At 47.0% G+C, this 15,330-nt stretch overlaps 8 protein-coding genes across 8 annotated transcripts; 4 read left to right on the top strand and 4 right to left on the bottom strand.

Annotated features, from left to right (window-relative positions):
- Positions 1 to 334: 334 nt before the first annotated feature.
- On the top strand, positions 335 to 1,768 carry BP5553_02192 (uncharacterized protein; the record flags this gene model as incomplete). The annotated part of the gene is made up of 1 exon (XM_032010815.1): positions 335 to 1,768. The coding sequence occupies one exon, from the start codon at positions 335 to 337 to the stop codon at positions 1,766 to 1,768; it is 1,434 nt and encodes a 477-aa protein (XP_031874869.1).
- Positions 1,769 to 2,226: 458 nt separating this feature from the next.
- Positions 2,227 to 2,784, bottom strand: BP5553_02191 (Uncharacterized protein; the record flags this gene model as incomplete). The annotated part of the gene is made up of 3 exons (XM_032010814.1): positions 2,227 to 2,489; positions 2,626 to 2,710; positions 2,758 to 2,784. The coding sequence occupies 3 exons, from the start codon at positions 2,782 to 2,784 to the stop codon at positions 2,227 to 2,229; spliced, it is 375 nt and encodes a 124-aa protein (XP_031874868.1).
- A 630-nt stretch (positions 2,785 to 3,414) lies between these two features.
- On the bottom strand, positions 3,415 to 5,055 carry BP5553_02190 (26S protease regulatory subunit 6A; the record flags this gene model as incomplete). Its single annotated transcript, XM_032010813.1, has 4 exons — positions 3,415 to 3,456; positions 3,599 to 4,212; positions 4,262 to 4,677; positions 4,736 to 5,055. The coding sequence occupies 4 exons, from the start codon at positions 5,053 to 5,055 to the stop codon at positions 3,415 to 3,417; spliced, it is 1,392 nt and encodes a 463-aa protein (XP_031874867.1).
- An 865-nt stretch (positions 5,056 to 5,920) lies between these two features.
- Positions 5,921 to 7,029, top strand: BP5553_02189 (Uncharacterized protein; the record flags this gene model as incomplete). The annotated part of the gene is made up of 2 exons (XM_032010812.1): positions 5,921 to 6,596; positions 6,656 to 7,029. 2 exons carry the CDS (start codon positions 5,921 to 5,923, stop codon positions 7,027 to 7,029), a joined length of 1,050 nt encoding a protein of 349 aa, XP_031874866.1.
- A 1,282-nt stretch (positions 7,030 to 8,311) lies between these two features.
- On the bottom strand, positions 8,312 to 9,319 carry BP5553_02188 (uncharacterized protein; the record flags this gene model as incomplete). Its single annotated transcript, XM_032010811.1, has 1 exon — positions 8,312 to 9,319. The coding sequence occupies one exon, from the start codon at positions 9,317 to 9,319 to the stop codon at positions 8,312 to 8,314; it is 1,008 nt and encodes a 335-aa protein (XP_031874865.1).
- Positions 9,320 to 10,140: 821 nt separating this feature from the next.
- Positions 10,141 to 11,270, top strand: BP5553_02187 (Thioesterase ester dehydrase-isomerase; the record flags this gene model as incomplete). Its single annotated transcript, XM_032010810.1, has 4 exons — positions 10,141 to 10,260; positions 10,330 to 10,378; positions 10,430 to 10,844; positions 10,925 to 11,270. 4 exons carry the CDS (start codon positions 10,141 to 10,143, stop codon positions 11,268 to 11,270), a joined length of 930 nt encoding a protein of 309 aa, XP_031874864.1.
- Positions 11,271 to 12,426: 1,156 nt separating this feature from the next.
- Positions 12,427 to 12,771, bottom strand: BP5553_02186 (uncharacterized protein; the record flags this gene model as incomplete). Its single annotated transcript, XM_032010809.1, has 2 exons — positions 12,427 to 12,627; positions 12,688 to 12,771. 2 exons carry the CDS (start codon positions 12,769 to 12,771, stop codon positions 12,427 to 12,429), a joined length of 285 nt encoding a protein of 94 aa, XP_031874863.1.
- Positions 12,772 to 14,129: 1,358 nt separating this feature from the next.
- On the top strand, positions 14,130 to 14,825 carry BP5553_02185 (uncharacterized protein; the record flags this gene model as incomplete). Its single annotated transcript, XM_032010808.1, has 1 exon — positions 14,130 to 14,825. One exon carries the CDS (start codon positions 14,130 to 14,132, stop codon positions 14,823 to 14,825), a length of 696 nt encoding a protein of 231 aa, XP_031874862.1.
- Between the last annotated feature and the right edge of the window lie 505 nt (positions 14,826 to 15,330).

The raw sequence follows: 15,330 nt of genomic DNA, 5'->3' as shown, positions 1-15,330 counted from the left end.
CATCGAAAACCTCGCCACTTAAAGTCTCATGGGAATGGCACGCCGTTTATCGGGCTGTACATTGCATAATTCTGAATCTTTACATGTCTTGGTTGAGCACATTCGGTAACTGGCGGCCTAATAGGGGCCCGGAGGGCAGTGTTGGAAACGTGGTACACGATGGCGACCGCTCTAGCCGGCGGTTACGCAGAGATCGCTAGGTGGGGAAGCAGTGATATATATCCACCACACCATATATCGCAATATAATAATTAATTTGGAAAGTTGAAAAATCCACGATCCTTTCACTTGTAACTTCACCGAAACTCATCATCAGTATCTAGCTGCGATTAGGATGGCTCCTCAGAGATGGGACCCTTATCGGATTCTAACCCTCACATCTTCTGACAGCACCAGCATGTTATGTGTCCGCTGGTCGAATCTATTTGTCACGGGCTGTCAGTTCCGCATTTCTAACGAAAATCTTCACAAAGCCCGCGCGGTCTTGGATATTTTGGAGACAAGGCCATCGGAAGAAGCGCTTAAAAGATTGACGGAGCTCACGAAGCTGTGTCTCTGCGAGTATCATGGCAGCAACCAAGCGAATAATGTCGAAGAGTACTGGGCGTCCTTGGTTGAAAACGCTACGAAGGGCGATCGCGTCGTCGAAGCGCTCAAGGCGCTGAACCGGCTACTAAAGGCCACATTCGAGAAGGAGCTCGGCGAGGGGAAACGACTTGAGGGCATGTGGAAAGTAGCAGAGGAAGGGCAAGAATGTAAGGAGGTTGAGGAAGTGAGCTTCCAACTGGGAGCAGCACAAGATACAGCGAGTGTTCGGAAAAAAGCCTACAATAATGCTCGTGCAGCTCGGAAAAAGCATCTCCAAGAAGTGCAGAGGCTGCAGTTTGAGGTTGCCAACGCCCGACAAATATCAACCCAACGCCAGAAAGCTCAAATGGCGACATCCAAAAAGACTGAAGCCTTGAAAATTCAGGTAGATGAATTGCAGTCGCAACTTGGAATTCAGCATCAGACATCGAATTCTTTGAGAGGCGAACTAGACAAGAAAAGAGAAGTTGAGGATGATCTACTAGCACAAATTGGATATATGCAAACGGAGCTATCTACCGAACGCCAAAATTCGAAGAGGGTGAAAGACACCCTATGCGAGGTTGAAAAACTCCAAGTAGTGCTCCAGCAAGTAATAAAGGGCCTGCAATCGGATTCAGCAGTACCATACGCACGCATCAAGGGTTTATATCGAGAATATATTAGGTTAAAGGGACAAGAGGAAGCGTTACATACGCAACTCTGCTACAACCAAAGGGTTCTTAGTGCCACTCAGGCCGAGCTTGAAGAGAGCTGCAAAGCGCTTAATGAGCAAAAGGTCGTTGCCACTAACAGGGAGAAAGCACTTCTAGCTCAGGAATTGGACACCCAAACTGTTCTTGATAGCACTAAGCTTGAATTGAAGAACACTGCCACAGCACTCAAGGACCAAAAGTCTATCATGGCTACCACGCAGGAAGCTCTTCTAGCCAGGATTTCCGACGGCCGAAGTGCACTTGAAACCACCCAACTTGAGCTAAAGCATTCGCATAAAGCCCAGGAGGTACAGCAATGCGCCTCTACTTCCAGGGAAACAGACCTTCTCGCTCAAATTTCGGGCATTCAAGCTGCTCTGAATAACGCCCGCCTTGAACTGGACGAAGTGCGCCGAACCAACAATGAGCAAAATGCATTGCAGGAGCGAGGGAGGTGGAGATTTTGGAAGAAGGGAAGGGACTGAACGAGAGTATCGATGGATTTGAATGACAATTGTCTCCTGGTTTTGGGGCGTCTTCGTTGGTATGTTGAAAGGCTTCTGGGCGCGTATTGTGCATGGATTTATGGGTTTGAAGCTGCGAAAGCACTTGCCTCGCGGGGCCGAAACAAATGGGAATAATGTGTAAAATTAAGCAGAAATTGATTAGCTTTTAAGGATTGTTGTACGATGACACCACTTGGCGATAGTCATATCTTGTCCGTAGATTTCGGCTTTGTTCGGCATCTCCGACAACTACCACAGAAATGCTGAACCCAAATCGCATTATCATGAAACGTAGAAGTCGCAAAAGTCCGGATATATAGATATCGATCACACCAACTGTACATTGTTCTATTCTCCGGTTATGCTTTACACACAAGATCTCCCCGCACACACGGCGGGTCTATCCCCTTCCCATCCCACAAACGTGGTACATGTCTCTAATGGCGTGCCTCCTCCTCAGGCTCCTCCTCAAACCAATCAAACTCTTGGGCCTCAACCGCGCCACCCTCTGCTTGTCCCTCGATGTCTACAGTCGAGGCTTCGTAAGACTTCAACTCATTTGCGATGTCGGATTCTTCGGGCGACGTGGGAGGTTTTGGCGCAACAAAGTTTTGGACGTGGCCCTCTGCATCAGATGGCTTGACGGTAGGCGATTTATATGCTCTCAGTTCGCGGAGGTAGAGATCTTGGACGAGATCCGCTGTGAAGAGATGGTTAGCCATTGCCGAGGAGGCGATTGTGATAGCCCCCGCAAGTGTCTACAAGTTCGTAGACACCATGGGCTAAAACCAAGCGGCGTGAGACGGCCGCTATGAAATACAATGGGCAAGACGAACCTTGACGAACGGTAGTCGAGACGAAAGTACGCTTTGCAACTGTCCCGGCAGCTTGCTGCCGTACAACGCGGGCAATCGAGGAGCGCTGTAATCGTTAGCTGGGTTGGGGCATAAGCTGTGAAGGCTACATACCGATGCTCGGAGTGCTTGAGTGAACATGATGAGAGGTGAGGGGGACGTCAATTGGAATGTTGTGAGGCCGTTGATGCCGTTCGGGACTTTGAATTGGAGAAACGAGGTTCTTTTCGCACGTGATCTATAAATTGGTGCCTGACTTTATGCCTAATATTTAGCAACACCCATAAGCCCCTACCTCGGCCTTCCCTTGCCCCGTTCGTCTTCAGCGAAAGCTTCCCTTCCGAGTCGATGCATTTACGTGGCAGATATCATACGGCAAAGCCCTAGGCTTTGCCTTGTCGGAAAACTACTATAATGAACTCTACAAGGAGTGGAAGGGTTTCGTGGTGGAATAATTCAAGATTTGGGTAAACATGGTGCTATAGTTACTAATGTGAGGTGGTGAGCTTTCATGGGGGTTTCCTATTGGACTCTTTCTGGTTAGGAGGTGGGAACTCAAAAGGCCGGCTAGGTATACAACTCCCGATATAGAAACCACCCAGAGTCTCTTTACCAAGGTAAAGCTTACGAGTTGCCACTCTCACTTTGAAGCACTTTGAAACATACTTCGTAGAGAACCGGAGTCTGTCATGCGAAATATTCATGAATTGTCTATGATTACAAGGCTTAATATGCAAGCCATGGCCAAATTCCTCACGGTTAAGCGTTCCTCTATGCGTAGAAATTGACAGTATCTTTTTTCTTAGCTTGCACCTAGATTTCGAGTCAGCTTTGTTGATTCTAAGAAGTGGAGAGTGGATAGCATGATGTAGGACTTCCAATACACCGCTCCGAAGAAAAACCTTGAAATGGTGTCGAGCACACCCATATGACAGGGGTAGTAAATAATTCTTACCTCTGCAATCGCATCCACATAATGCTCGTGACTGATCTTATTCTTCCCCATTCTTAGAGCAATCATGCCCGCCTCCACACAAACAGCCTTGAGCTGAGCACCGCCGAACTCATCCGTACTCCGTGCTAGCTCAGGCCAGTTGACCGCATCATCAACTGTCATTTTCCTGCTGTGGATCTTCAGGATTTGAGCTCGGGCTTCTTCGTTTGGTAGAGGGAATTCAATTTTCCTGTCGAGACGGCCAGAGCGTAGCAAAGCGGGATCAAGAACGTCGACTCTGTTAGTAGCCGCAAGAACCTTGATACGGTCATCAGAAGCAAAACCATCAAGCTGGTTGAGCAGCTCCAACATAGTTCTTTGGACTTCTCTGTCGCCACTCTTCTCGCTGTCGAAACGCTTGGTACCCACAGCATCCAACTCGTCGATGAAGATAATCGCAGGTGCTTTTTCCTTGGCCAATGCAAAACAGTCGCGGACCAACTTAGCGCCATCACCGATAAACATCTGTACTAATTGGGGACCAGCCAGCTTGAGGAAAGTCGCATCGGTTTGGGCAGCGCAGGCTCGTGCAAGTAGGGTCTTGCCAGTACCAGGAGGTCCATACATCAGTGCACCTAAGAGGGGTTAGTCCAGATCACAAGCCATCATGAAGCGTAGGCGTACCTTTCGGTGCCTTGATCCCGATCTTCTTGAAGCGTTCTGCTTCTTTCATAGGCCAGACTATTGCCTCCACCAGCTCTTCAATCTGTTTATCCAATCCTCCCACATCAGTGTACTTCTCCGTTGGCTTCTCATCAACCTCCATAGCCTTCACTCTGCTATCATATTCAGCAGGTAACGTGTCCAATACCAGATATGAATCCTTGTTGACTCCAATCAGATCTCCAGGTTTCAGTTGTTCGGGGTCGACGAGACCAATAAGAGGGAGGAAGATAGTTTGTCTGGTTGAGGTCTTGATTACAGCGGATTTCCCCACTCGCGTGGCATCTAAATCTATGTTGGCACCCTCTTCCTGGGATTCGGCGGTTGGGTCGAGATCAAGAAGCTCGACGACATTGCCAACGAGATACGGCAACTGCCTACCAACGTGTTAGTTAGAATACTAACAAGTCATACTATATAGTAGCATATGCATACCTGTTGTTCTCAATCTTATCGAGGTTGTCCTTGATCTTCTCGCCCATCGTAGACTTCTCATGCGATAAACGCTGAAACTCGCTCTTCATGATCCGTGAGTCGTTCTCTAGGAGCCTTCTCCGCGTAAGAATATCTTGTGTGCTCAAGCTGTAGATCTCCTCATCTATGGGGTCCTCTTCCTTCTCTGCTGGCTCTGCATCTTTCATTTCAGCGTCGCCATTTTGATTCTGATCCGGCTTTTTGTCCTGGTCCTTGTCGCCATCGCCCTTCTTGTCCTGGTTCTCCCGTTCAAGATCATCGAGATCCTCTAAAGTAGACATCGTTGAAGGTGGTATGCTTTGAGGACTTGACGAAGGAGCTTGGCTTGACTAGGAAAATTTAAAGAATCGATCAGGCAATTCGAAGGACGAAAATGAAGTTGATAGGTGATGCGGAAGCTCTGAATCGATTTGGAGCTTGTAGGCAGCTTCGTCTCCGTAATCCGATCTTTATCACGTGATTACGAGTACCGCCCCGGCGCTAGTCTATTTCTAACTCCCCGACTACTTCTTCCCGGGCTCTGGCCCCGTTCACCTTTCTTCTCCATCTCCGTTTCACACTCGCTCGCCACCACGAAGTTTTCGTCGACATCGCTTTCAACACATCCAAAGTTGCCGGCCATCTTTCCAGCGATCGTCAGTAGCAACTTCAACGACTTTGAATCCTTCCCAGACGCCTTCACTGGTCCTTTTGTTCTGAGAAGATTCTACCGTCCGGGTGCCAAATCTTCAACTTTCGCCTCCATTCGTTCCCTTTGATCGCGATATCCTTTCAGAAACTTCGTCCTCATCTCCACAACTGAGCAACTCGGCCTTCGAATTGTTGCGAACAACTGATAGCAATCGCACCGCATACATAGCGCTTCGAGGGTCCTGGATCAGAAACGGGCTGTGGAGTGAGGATCAGCGGCTGTCGACGTCGAGTCGACTGCACATTGAACCCTAGCGTTCGATCATCATCGCCAAACTGCATTCTCAACTCTTCATCAAGCTCTCCACTACCGTACTTTGCTCAAAAGCTACCAGAGACTTAAGAACCCGCGCAGCCGTATCGCACAAGAGAAAAGAGGTCCGTCGCAGAAAGAAACGTCGTCCAGTCTTCGACAAATTTGATAATATATATCGACCCAAAGCATATAAACCGAAGATGATCCCCCAAATCTCACCCGACAAGGACCCAGAATGGAGCGAAAACTTGAACTTGACTCTCATGTGCAAGGACTGCAAAGAATACCCACCAAATCTCGTCGAGGAGTTCTCCTCGGGCGACATGGTCTGTGCCTCCTGCGGCCTGGTTGTTGGTGATCGTATTGTCGATGTTCGCTCTGAATGGCGTACCTTCTCCAACGATGACGCGGGCAATGATGACCCCTCTCGTGTTGGTGATGGTGCCAATCCACTCCTCAATGGTTCTCAGCTTCAAACGAGCATTGCGTTTGGCGATGGCGGCCGAAGCCGCGATCTCGTTCGTGCTCAGAACAAAACCACTAATGACAAAGCTACGAAGCAACTACTAGCAGCATATAAAGAAATCGGCGCTCATTGTGACGCCGTCAACATCCCCAAGAACGTCTCTGATACCGCCAAGCATCTCTTCAAACTCGTCGATGACGCAAAAGCTTTCAAGGGCAAGTCGCAAGAAGCAATCATTGCTGGTTGTATCTTCATCGCCTGCCGCCAGTGCGGTGTTCCCAGAACTTTCCGAGAGATCTATGCTTTGACAAGAGTTTCGAAGAAGGACATTGGTCGAACTTTCAAGGCTTTGGAGAAATTCTTCGCATCGGAAACAGAGGCTAAGAAGGGGATGGCTGCTGCTGTTGCTGGTAAGTGGCGTGTTATTGCTATAACAGTATCGCTAAATATTAACACACTATTTCTTAAGGAAACCAAGCAACAGGCACATACCAGACCACTACATCGACTAATGCCAAAGATCTCTGTCTGCGCTACTGCAGTCAACTTGGTCTCAAAAGCCAGCAAATTGTTAAGGTTTCTCAAGGTCTCGCTGACAAGATGTCCACCGTCGGTGATCTCGCCGGTCGATCTCCTCTTTCAGTTGCCGCCGCCTGTATCTACATGGCATCCTACCTGTGTGGGAAGCCCAAGTCGCCGAAAGACATTTCACTGGTTGCTGGGGTTAGTGACGGAACTATTCGCACTGCGTACAAATACTTGTATCAGGAAAAGGATAGACTAATCGAGCCAGAGTGGGTTGCTGGTGGCAAGGGCAAGATGGAGAATCTTCCAGTCGGCTGAATGGGTGATACCATTCGCTGATTGAGTTGGCTTTGGGGTGTCTCGGGGGCGCGGCTTAGGTCGCTGCTAATTGCTCTGCGATTCATTTGCGATCAACCGGGCTTTCGCGCAATGGTTTTGGTGCATTTGATTTATGGCAGGACGAAGCACACATTGGCATACTTTAATTTAAAGGCTAATGGAAACAGCGACGCACGCACTCTAAATAAAAGAGTCATCATAATCAGATGGCAGTAGTTTTTGCCTCTAGAACTAATCAAAGCATATCACCCAAATATTCGTTCCTCTGTGATGTTGTTGGACAACCTTTCTCGGTGCTGGCCCATTATGAGACTCACTTTCGCACGCCATGGAAACCTCGCCTGAAATGCTTGCTTATACCAACATAGAGAGTGGACCTTCAACAATGCCGACGTTGGGCATTACCAGATAGCCTTTGCAACAGCCACGCCTATACTTCGTGTATATTTACCTCAACTCATACCTCTGTAACCCCGCGCCTCTATCCTCTCTCCCCTCATACATCAATCTCTCTATAGCTGTATCAATACACACTTATACCCCAACAACTCCACATTTATCAACCCAGCAGTCTGTCATTGTAGAGCGATTACTAGACTTACTACCTAGCAAAAGTATCAACCCTCACAACTAGCTAAGTTCCTTACAAATAACTGGGACTTAGTTCAGCCATCACAGTTGAGAAGTATAATTAGCCATGACGGATGAACTAAAAGGAATAGCACCTACTTTTGTATATGACAAAGCCGACTCTCTTAAAGCGGTGCAACCTCGGTATCTGACCATTCTCTCAGCTATCACGTACTAAGTCCTCTACTTGTCAACCTAAAGTGGGATCAGTTGGTACCAAGTTGAACGGGAGGACTTGTACAACAATAATATTCAGGTCGGACGGTTGGGGCCTGTAGAAAGCAAATAAGACTAGTCACAACTATATCCTTCAAAATGTAGGCATTACTTAATTCGCCTTCTTAGGCTAGGTTCTAAAGAATACTATATTGTTGTCATTTGGAAATTGTTTGTCGAGGTAAGTTGGTTTGTCGAGGGGCCACCTTTCCAAAATCGATATATATATAGACGTAAATTAATATCATCATCACCTTTGGAAAATCTCAGCTTCCGCAGTGTGAGAATAGGAATTGCCATAGGGACGCTCTTAATACTTTTGGCGAATAAATCCTTGGGTCTGAGCAAGTCGGGCGTTAGCTCTCGTAACTATAGTTGCAGAATTCACGCTGCGGATATCAGTCTAAGCTTCTGCTCACGAACGCTCGCTTGGACTAGTCGGCACTCCTTCGTATCCAGAGTGCCTAAAGTAGCCTCTTGCCCTCTTTGCAGCCTCAGGGCCTCTCCCTACAGACTTCAAAGCCTCAATTAGGGCGCCTTCAAAGTCCTCATATCCCTGCTCCGACCACTTCCAATTCTTCCGGAGATAGTTCTTTATATCGGCGAAGCTCTCCTCCATTGGGTTCAAAAACGGACAATATGGAGGCAAACACTCTAGCTGGACTCCCCATGCTGTACAGAGTTCCTTTACCCTCTCATTTCTATGTATCGACGCGTTATCCATAATAAGGATATTGATCCCACGCGCCACACACTTTGGTAAGACCAAGTTAGCTAACCAGTTCTCAAATATCTCCGTTGTTATTGATCCCTGGTATATAATTTGCTCCATATACCCATCAATAGTATACGCAGGCAGGATTGACCAACGATCCGACCTCGTTAAGAGTCTCTTGATATTGGCTGGAGCCCCGTAGGGAGCCCATTCCCTTCTCCTGCTAGCTGTACGCTCATTATAGGCTGATTCGTCGACAAAGCAAATACGCCGTGGATCCCAAAAAACCATCCGTCTCTGGTATGCCAATACAAGCTCCCGATTCCTCTGGCCAGCAGACACGGGAATCAATTTATTGGTTTGTTTTAGGCGTTTAACGGCCCTCGATACTTGGGTTATAGTGACCTTAATCTCGAATTCCGCATAGATATAGTCGGCCATCTCGTCGAGGTATAGATTGGGCTCCCTTTCGAGTATATCCACCAAGAACATCTGGATCTCATGATTAATCACTGGAGTCGGGCCCCTTGGACGCGCTAAGGTGTTCCCAATAACCTTCGAAGCCTCTAGCCTGCGATAGCGCTCGCATATAGTCTTATAAGTCGTCTTATATTCGGCGGCAATAGCTCGAAAATCACGGTGAGAAGCGCCTGCCGACAGGAGTTGGTCAATCTTGTCTGTCTTCCACTTAGGCAAGGTGGGTGCCATGGTGGGTGGGTGAGATCTGGAGCAAAGTCAGGGATACAATAGCCAGAGAGTATATTTTCGATTTCGGTAACATACGGATCAATAGGTAGCAGTGGAGCTGTAGGTGGATTTCAATTTTCCATCAATTTCTTGGTGGTGGTGTAGCAAACGCGTGATGCGCGGCGTGAAAAACCCGCGAAGGTTGGCTCTGTGCTGTGAGATGTTAATTTCCTGCATCCTCCCTGATAAAAAAGTGTTGGGACAAGATAAGGGTCGAGAGTATTCCGAGGCTTGAGTCCGAGTCTGTGGTATTTGTCTTCCTTCTTCTGTAGAGTGATCACTTATTCCCTTCGAGTACTGAGTAATTAATGCCTGCAAAATACCTATGTACACGCTGTACTCCAAAGTCATTTTGCCTCGGTATCCAGAAATGCTTACTTTGAGTTAGCCACAACGAAGACCTATGCACTAGCATGGACGTCTGTTATACTCGAGTAGTGGCGGAACAGTATACATGCAACACCACAGTTCAAGCTGCATCGGATAATAACATAATCCAGCAAAGTCATTTGGAGATAATCCTGCAAACTGCGCTACGTCAAGGAATACAAACATGAGGTATATGAACCCCAGTGCCCTGTGGGCCAGTGGTGGCGGGGCCAGTGGTTTGCCGGCTTTGTGCCTCGGCATGTCCGAATGCTGGGGTAGCTACCAAGGTAGACAACACCTCCTCCATTACCTCGTACTTCTACCTCGATTCAATCCATTTCCATTTACCTTTCCACATCTCATATTTCTACCTTTAAACACAATCATACAATCAATTCCACAAGTAATACAAAATGAGCGGCCCAGGAGTAGGTTTCGAGTATCCTCGTACGGAAGTATCTTGGTTGAAGAGAGATGTCCTCCTTTTCGCAAACACCATTGGCTGTACAACTGACGAGCTGCACTTCCTCTATGTAGGCTCCCTCCTCCCCCTCACTCCCAAATCCCCAGTTTGACATCCAGCTAATAAATAACCTCTATAGGAATTGCACCCCAACTTCGCCGTCTTCCCCACCTACCCCATCCTCCTCCGTACGTTTCTTCCCTATACCTTCTCTCAAGCCCTCTCTAACTATTTCCTAGCATTCAAAAAGACTTCACAAGAAGTGATCGATTTCTACGCCTCCCAGGCCGAAACGCCCATCCCTGGGATCCCGAAATTCGATTCCCGCCGTGCAGTAGATGGGCAACGCCTTATGACCTTCCTCAAGCCCTTCCCTCCTACCTCAGAAGGCCGCAAATTCGAGCTACGCACAAAGGTCCTCGGTGTGTATGATAAGGGGAAGGCCGGGAGTGTGGTAGAGACCCAGAGTGATATTGTGGATAAAGCGACAGAGGAGGTATACGCCCGCGTGATAGGCAGTGGGTTCTTCGTCGGACAGGGTAATTGGGGCGGACCTAAGGGGCCGGCGACACAGAACTTCCCCCCACCTCAGGGGAAGAAGCCTGATGCTGTTGTGAGCCATCAGACGACTCGTGACTCGGCATTGCTTTACCGGTATGTTAAAAAGCCTCTCAATATCTTATTATCAATAAGGTTGTGTAAGAGGGTCCACGCTTACAGGGTAATTGAAATAGGTTGAATGGAGACTATAATCCCCTCCATGCCGATCCCAAGCCAGGACAGCAAATGGGTTTTGGAGGTACCATTATGCATGGATTGTCAAGCTGGAATTTTGCTTGCCACGGCCTTCTACAGGCTATTGGTGGTAGCGATCCGAGTAATATCAGGGAATTCCAAGCCAGATTTGCAAGCCCTGTAAAGCCAGGTGACAAGCTCATCACCGAAATCTGGAGGACCGGGGAGATTAAGGATGGGTGGGAGGAGATTAGATTTGTGACAAAGATCGAAGGCGGAAAGGTGTGTCTGAGCAATGGGAGGGCCCTTATGAAGCCTGTTGCTGGTGGAGCAAGCAAATTGTAGATCTGAAAATAGATGTACAGATATGAAATATATTGTCAGTTTACTTCCAGCCTCGTCCATTCCTCGTACAAGGATCTGAGGATGGGTTGCAGAACCTATCACAATGCTCAAGTGACCTCAAAACTAGTTCACTTTCTAAATAGGAAACAAGTGGTGGCAAGGCGACACCCTCCTAATAAGCTAAGACCAAGAAGTAGACTTAGCTATTACTTGTCTATAATCGTAACACTCATCATCGATACGTACCTAGGTACTATTTGGTAATTCGTCACACTCTACTATCACCTTCAAGGCGGTGACTACCAAACTGCCTCCTCGCCAACTCGAACCCCACGAAAAAAAAAGAAAAAGGGTATCCCAAAATTAATTTTATTTAATCCTATATTGCCTCTTTCACTTTTATTAAAAAAAGGATTAAAATGGCAAAAGAGTTCGGCCCGGTGTCGAATTGCCTACATCTCTTGTCGCTTTTTTTTGTTGTCGCTTTTTTTTGTTGTCGCTTTTTTTTGTTGTCGCTTTTTTTTGTTGTCGCTTTTGTTGTTGTTTCCCCATTTTCTCCTGTCGTCCCTGGCGATAACGAAAGTACAATTTGACCTGAACACACTTAGCCAAGTGCCACGCCCTTGTACTTCGTTAGGAGATATCTGCTTATTTCGCCTTATATACAACAGGAGGGGTTTTTGGTCGCTAAACCATTTTCTTTTACATAACACAACGCAAGAGGTAGGTAGGTGATGCTAAGGATGATAAATCATATATATTTATTATAAGGGTTAGAGGAAATGTAGATTTCGAGGTATTTAGCAGTTTGGGAATAGTAAGTTGAGGCAAGTGGTTACTTGTGCTGCCCAAGAGTCTAACACCTAGCCGGCTTGATCAATGCTTAATGGACATTGGGCTCGTGTCACATTTTCACGTCAAGTAGCTCAATAATGTGCCTTAGTTGGCAAGGAAATAGCTATGTTTTTAGTGTTGTATTGTCTTATGGCGTCCTAGTACGTTGAGGAAATATCAGGATGACTTTGAGGGTCCCCCGAAATTCCGAAGCAGTCAAAGATGAATCGCAAAGCCAAAAAAGCGTGGTTGCCGGACCCCCTCGAGAGGCGAAGCAAGCAAAATCATCAAAATGACCAAATAAGCAGCAGCGCAACTCAGATTACTTCTTCTTCTTCTCCGCCTTATCCTTGGCCTTTACACCCTCCCTTTCGACATCTTGATCGCACCACTCGCATTTGCCATGGCCACAGCGGCAGACCGGTTGCTTTGTTCCATTATCGAGGACCTTGAGGGTGCTGCACTCGCAGCAGACCATCGTCCTCTTGGTTCCAAGGGGATAGCGCTCAACGCATTCCCTACACTGGTCGTGGTTGCAGCTTTGGCATGGTGGATATGGGAACCGCTGGGCCGAAGTGCTTACTCTGCATTTGCAGCAGACCATGTAGTATTCGTGGTGTTCGGAGTAGTGGGTTACATTGAGCTTGAGAAGTGCTCTGAAGTCCATGTTGATAGATAGGTGTTGGATGTTCAGTGTTTGGTGCTGTGTGGTGTTTCTGGGGTTGTTATGTAGTGTGTGTGTATGTGTGTCTGAGTATGTGCGTGTGCGTGAAGGTAAGTTTGTGCGTGAAGAGAAGGAAGAGAAATAGGGAGTAGCACGCCAGCTTCTTAAGAACCTTTTCAACTTCCGTTTTGAACAGCCCTTTTGTTAGTAGATAAACTATCTGTTTATTCAGCCATTTTTAGTTACAAATAACAACACTATTGTCATTTAAACAAACCTATTAATGATTTGTCACTATTAGTAGGATCTCTGCCTGATTATCCTAAAGATTAACAGGTTTTATCACGTTCTGGCCTTTGACTGTTCTTCAACCTTCCTTTGTTTTCAGCTTACGGCTACTATTTACTCAACCGAAATTATTCTACGAACAAAGGGGCCTTTCATCTAGTAGCAGGACAAGACTAATTACCAAGAGGATAGGTCAAGAATAAGTCGTGTAAATTGAGCCAGCTAATTTTAGAAGCCGGATTTCTGAATAATATATCAACGATAGACAAAGGAACATGGTGCTAGATTTATGATTAAGTAATACAATTCTGCGTCGTTGATGTAGTTGCCCCCGCGTCCTGGAGTATAGGTCCGAAAAGAAATGTGATATTGAGACCATGGCTAGCCATCTAGTGCGGAAACTTATCTTGTCAGCCTGGGGTGTAATCTAGATCCCCTTTTGAGATACACCCCCAGGTGCAGAGCAAGTGCGCCACGTCACTTTACCCCATAGAAAGAGGCTCCTTTATCAACGTTGACAGCTGACCAGTGCGCTGTAGATAATGTTGAGAGTCATGTCTAAGCGACACCTGTGAAAGGGGTGCATTGGGCCCCAATGCCTGTTATGGCGAAGGCAGCAAAACGATAAAGGCCATCGCAGGTCGCAACGTCATATCCACAGAAATCAAGCCTTAAAATAATTTCACAAAATAGAAGTATAGACAAAAGCATAATTTGGAAGTAAAGGCTACAAACTTTAGGCGAGATATGTTTTAATATCATAAAGCACAAAGAACAAAGAAAAGGCACGACTCACGATTACATCAGTGACGGCCATTTTAAAACAATAAATAATATTGGATCCTCATAGAATAGACATGTAACAAGAAGATTGTCCTCTTTCACGAATGGAAGGCGGAAACGTTTTAAACCCCTCCAAGGCCAGTGAGCAGCATATCTTCCCTTCCTCAGTACATCTGCATCACATATCATATTCGCAGTAGATCATCGACTCAAACGTCTGTATAGCTGAGCTGCAAGATTTGCTTAAAAATAAAAAAAGATCCACGCTTTCTCAACCCGCAATTATCAACATGTACGGAGGCAGAAGGGACGACCGTGACCGTCGTCGCGAGAGTGGCAGACGTTCCGACAGAGAATCCCTCCCATATCTACCGCCGCCCTCCATGTACCCGCTCCAAGGAATGTCGAGCGCAGAATATCGAGAACCCCTCCGATATCCACCGCCGCCCTCCATGTACTCGCTCCAAGGAATGTCGAGCGCACAATATCGAGAAATATTAGACGACATGGAGCAAGCCAGAACCGGGCAGAGCCGGGCAGGCCAATGGGTCAATACCCAGCCCGGCGAAGAGACAGTTCGGCGGGGATATGCTGGTTTTGGTGGGGAAAATCTAGATCGAGACCGCAGGGGAGGAGGGAACGACGCAGCTTCTGAGCACTCATGGAGAAGCGATGAGGGCACGTATGTTGAAGAGGATTCTTCCTCGTCCCATCAAGAACCAACCGCTAGGCAAGGTTCTGGATACTCTCGTGACAGTCAATACCAGACGGGTAATCAGCCTCCTCGAGGATGGTACGGAGGTAGATATGATCATATGCCTCCCATCCGATATGAAGCTGCGACTGTATCAATGAGATACGTTCCGGAAGGGCCGGGAGGACAATCATCGCGCTATCCTTTGGACTACCCGAGCAGTAGGGGCAGGAGCAGACGAGAGGAGGAAGAACGTGCCAGAGAAATGGACCGACGATTCTCTAGAAGATAGATTGTTTCCTTCGGCGAGCGTATCTTGGCCATGATAGGCTATAGTGCCTCCATGAGAATGCAGGAGGCCTGATTTCACCCCTTCCCGGCAACTTTATGAAGTATTTGGTATACACGATGCCTTGCTTCGGAACACTGGCTAGACTTGGCGGCTGAGTTTGTACTATCTTGTTAGGATTGAAATTTCCTTGTTTGTACCGTCTTTTCTACTCTATGTACTACAATGAATACGAGTATTCAACAAATGAAAATGTCCCTAACACTTGCTCTGTGATCTCAAATGTGACTTCGAAAATAGAACTCTGGCTGGACCGCAGAGGATATGATTTAGCTCTTCCAACTTAAAATGCTAAATCTTCTACTAGTAGTAGTCGGCTAGAATTGTCTTTCTCGAAAAATAATTAAAAAAACACAAATAGCATCAACATATATACGGGGATTTTGTAACAGTCCCTCAGACTTGGATTGAAGTACTTAACACCCTCTTGAAACAATCGCCATTTGAA

This window comes from Venustampulla echinocandica (genome assembly GCF_003357145.1).
Source record: "Venustampulla echinocandica strain BP 5553 chromosome Unknown scaffold_0, whole genome shotgun sequence".
Taxonomy (NCBI): Eukaryota; Fungi; Ascomycota; class Leotiomycetes; order Helotiales; family Pleuroascaceae; genus Venustampulla; species Venustampulla echinocandica.
This window is presented reverse-complemented; position numbering and strand designations above follow the sequence as displayed.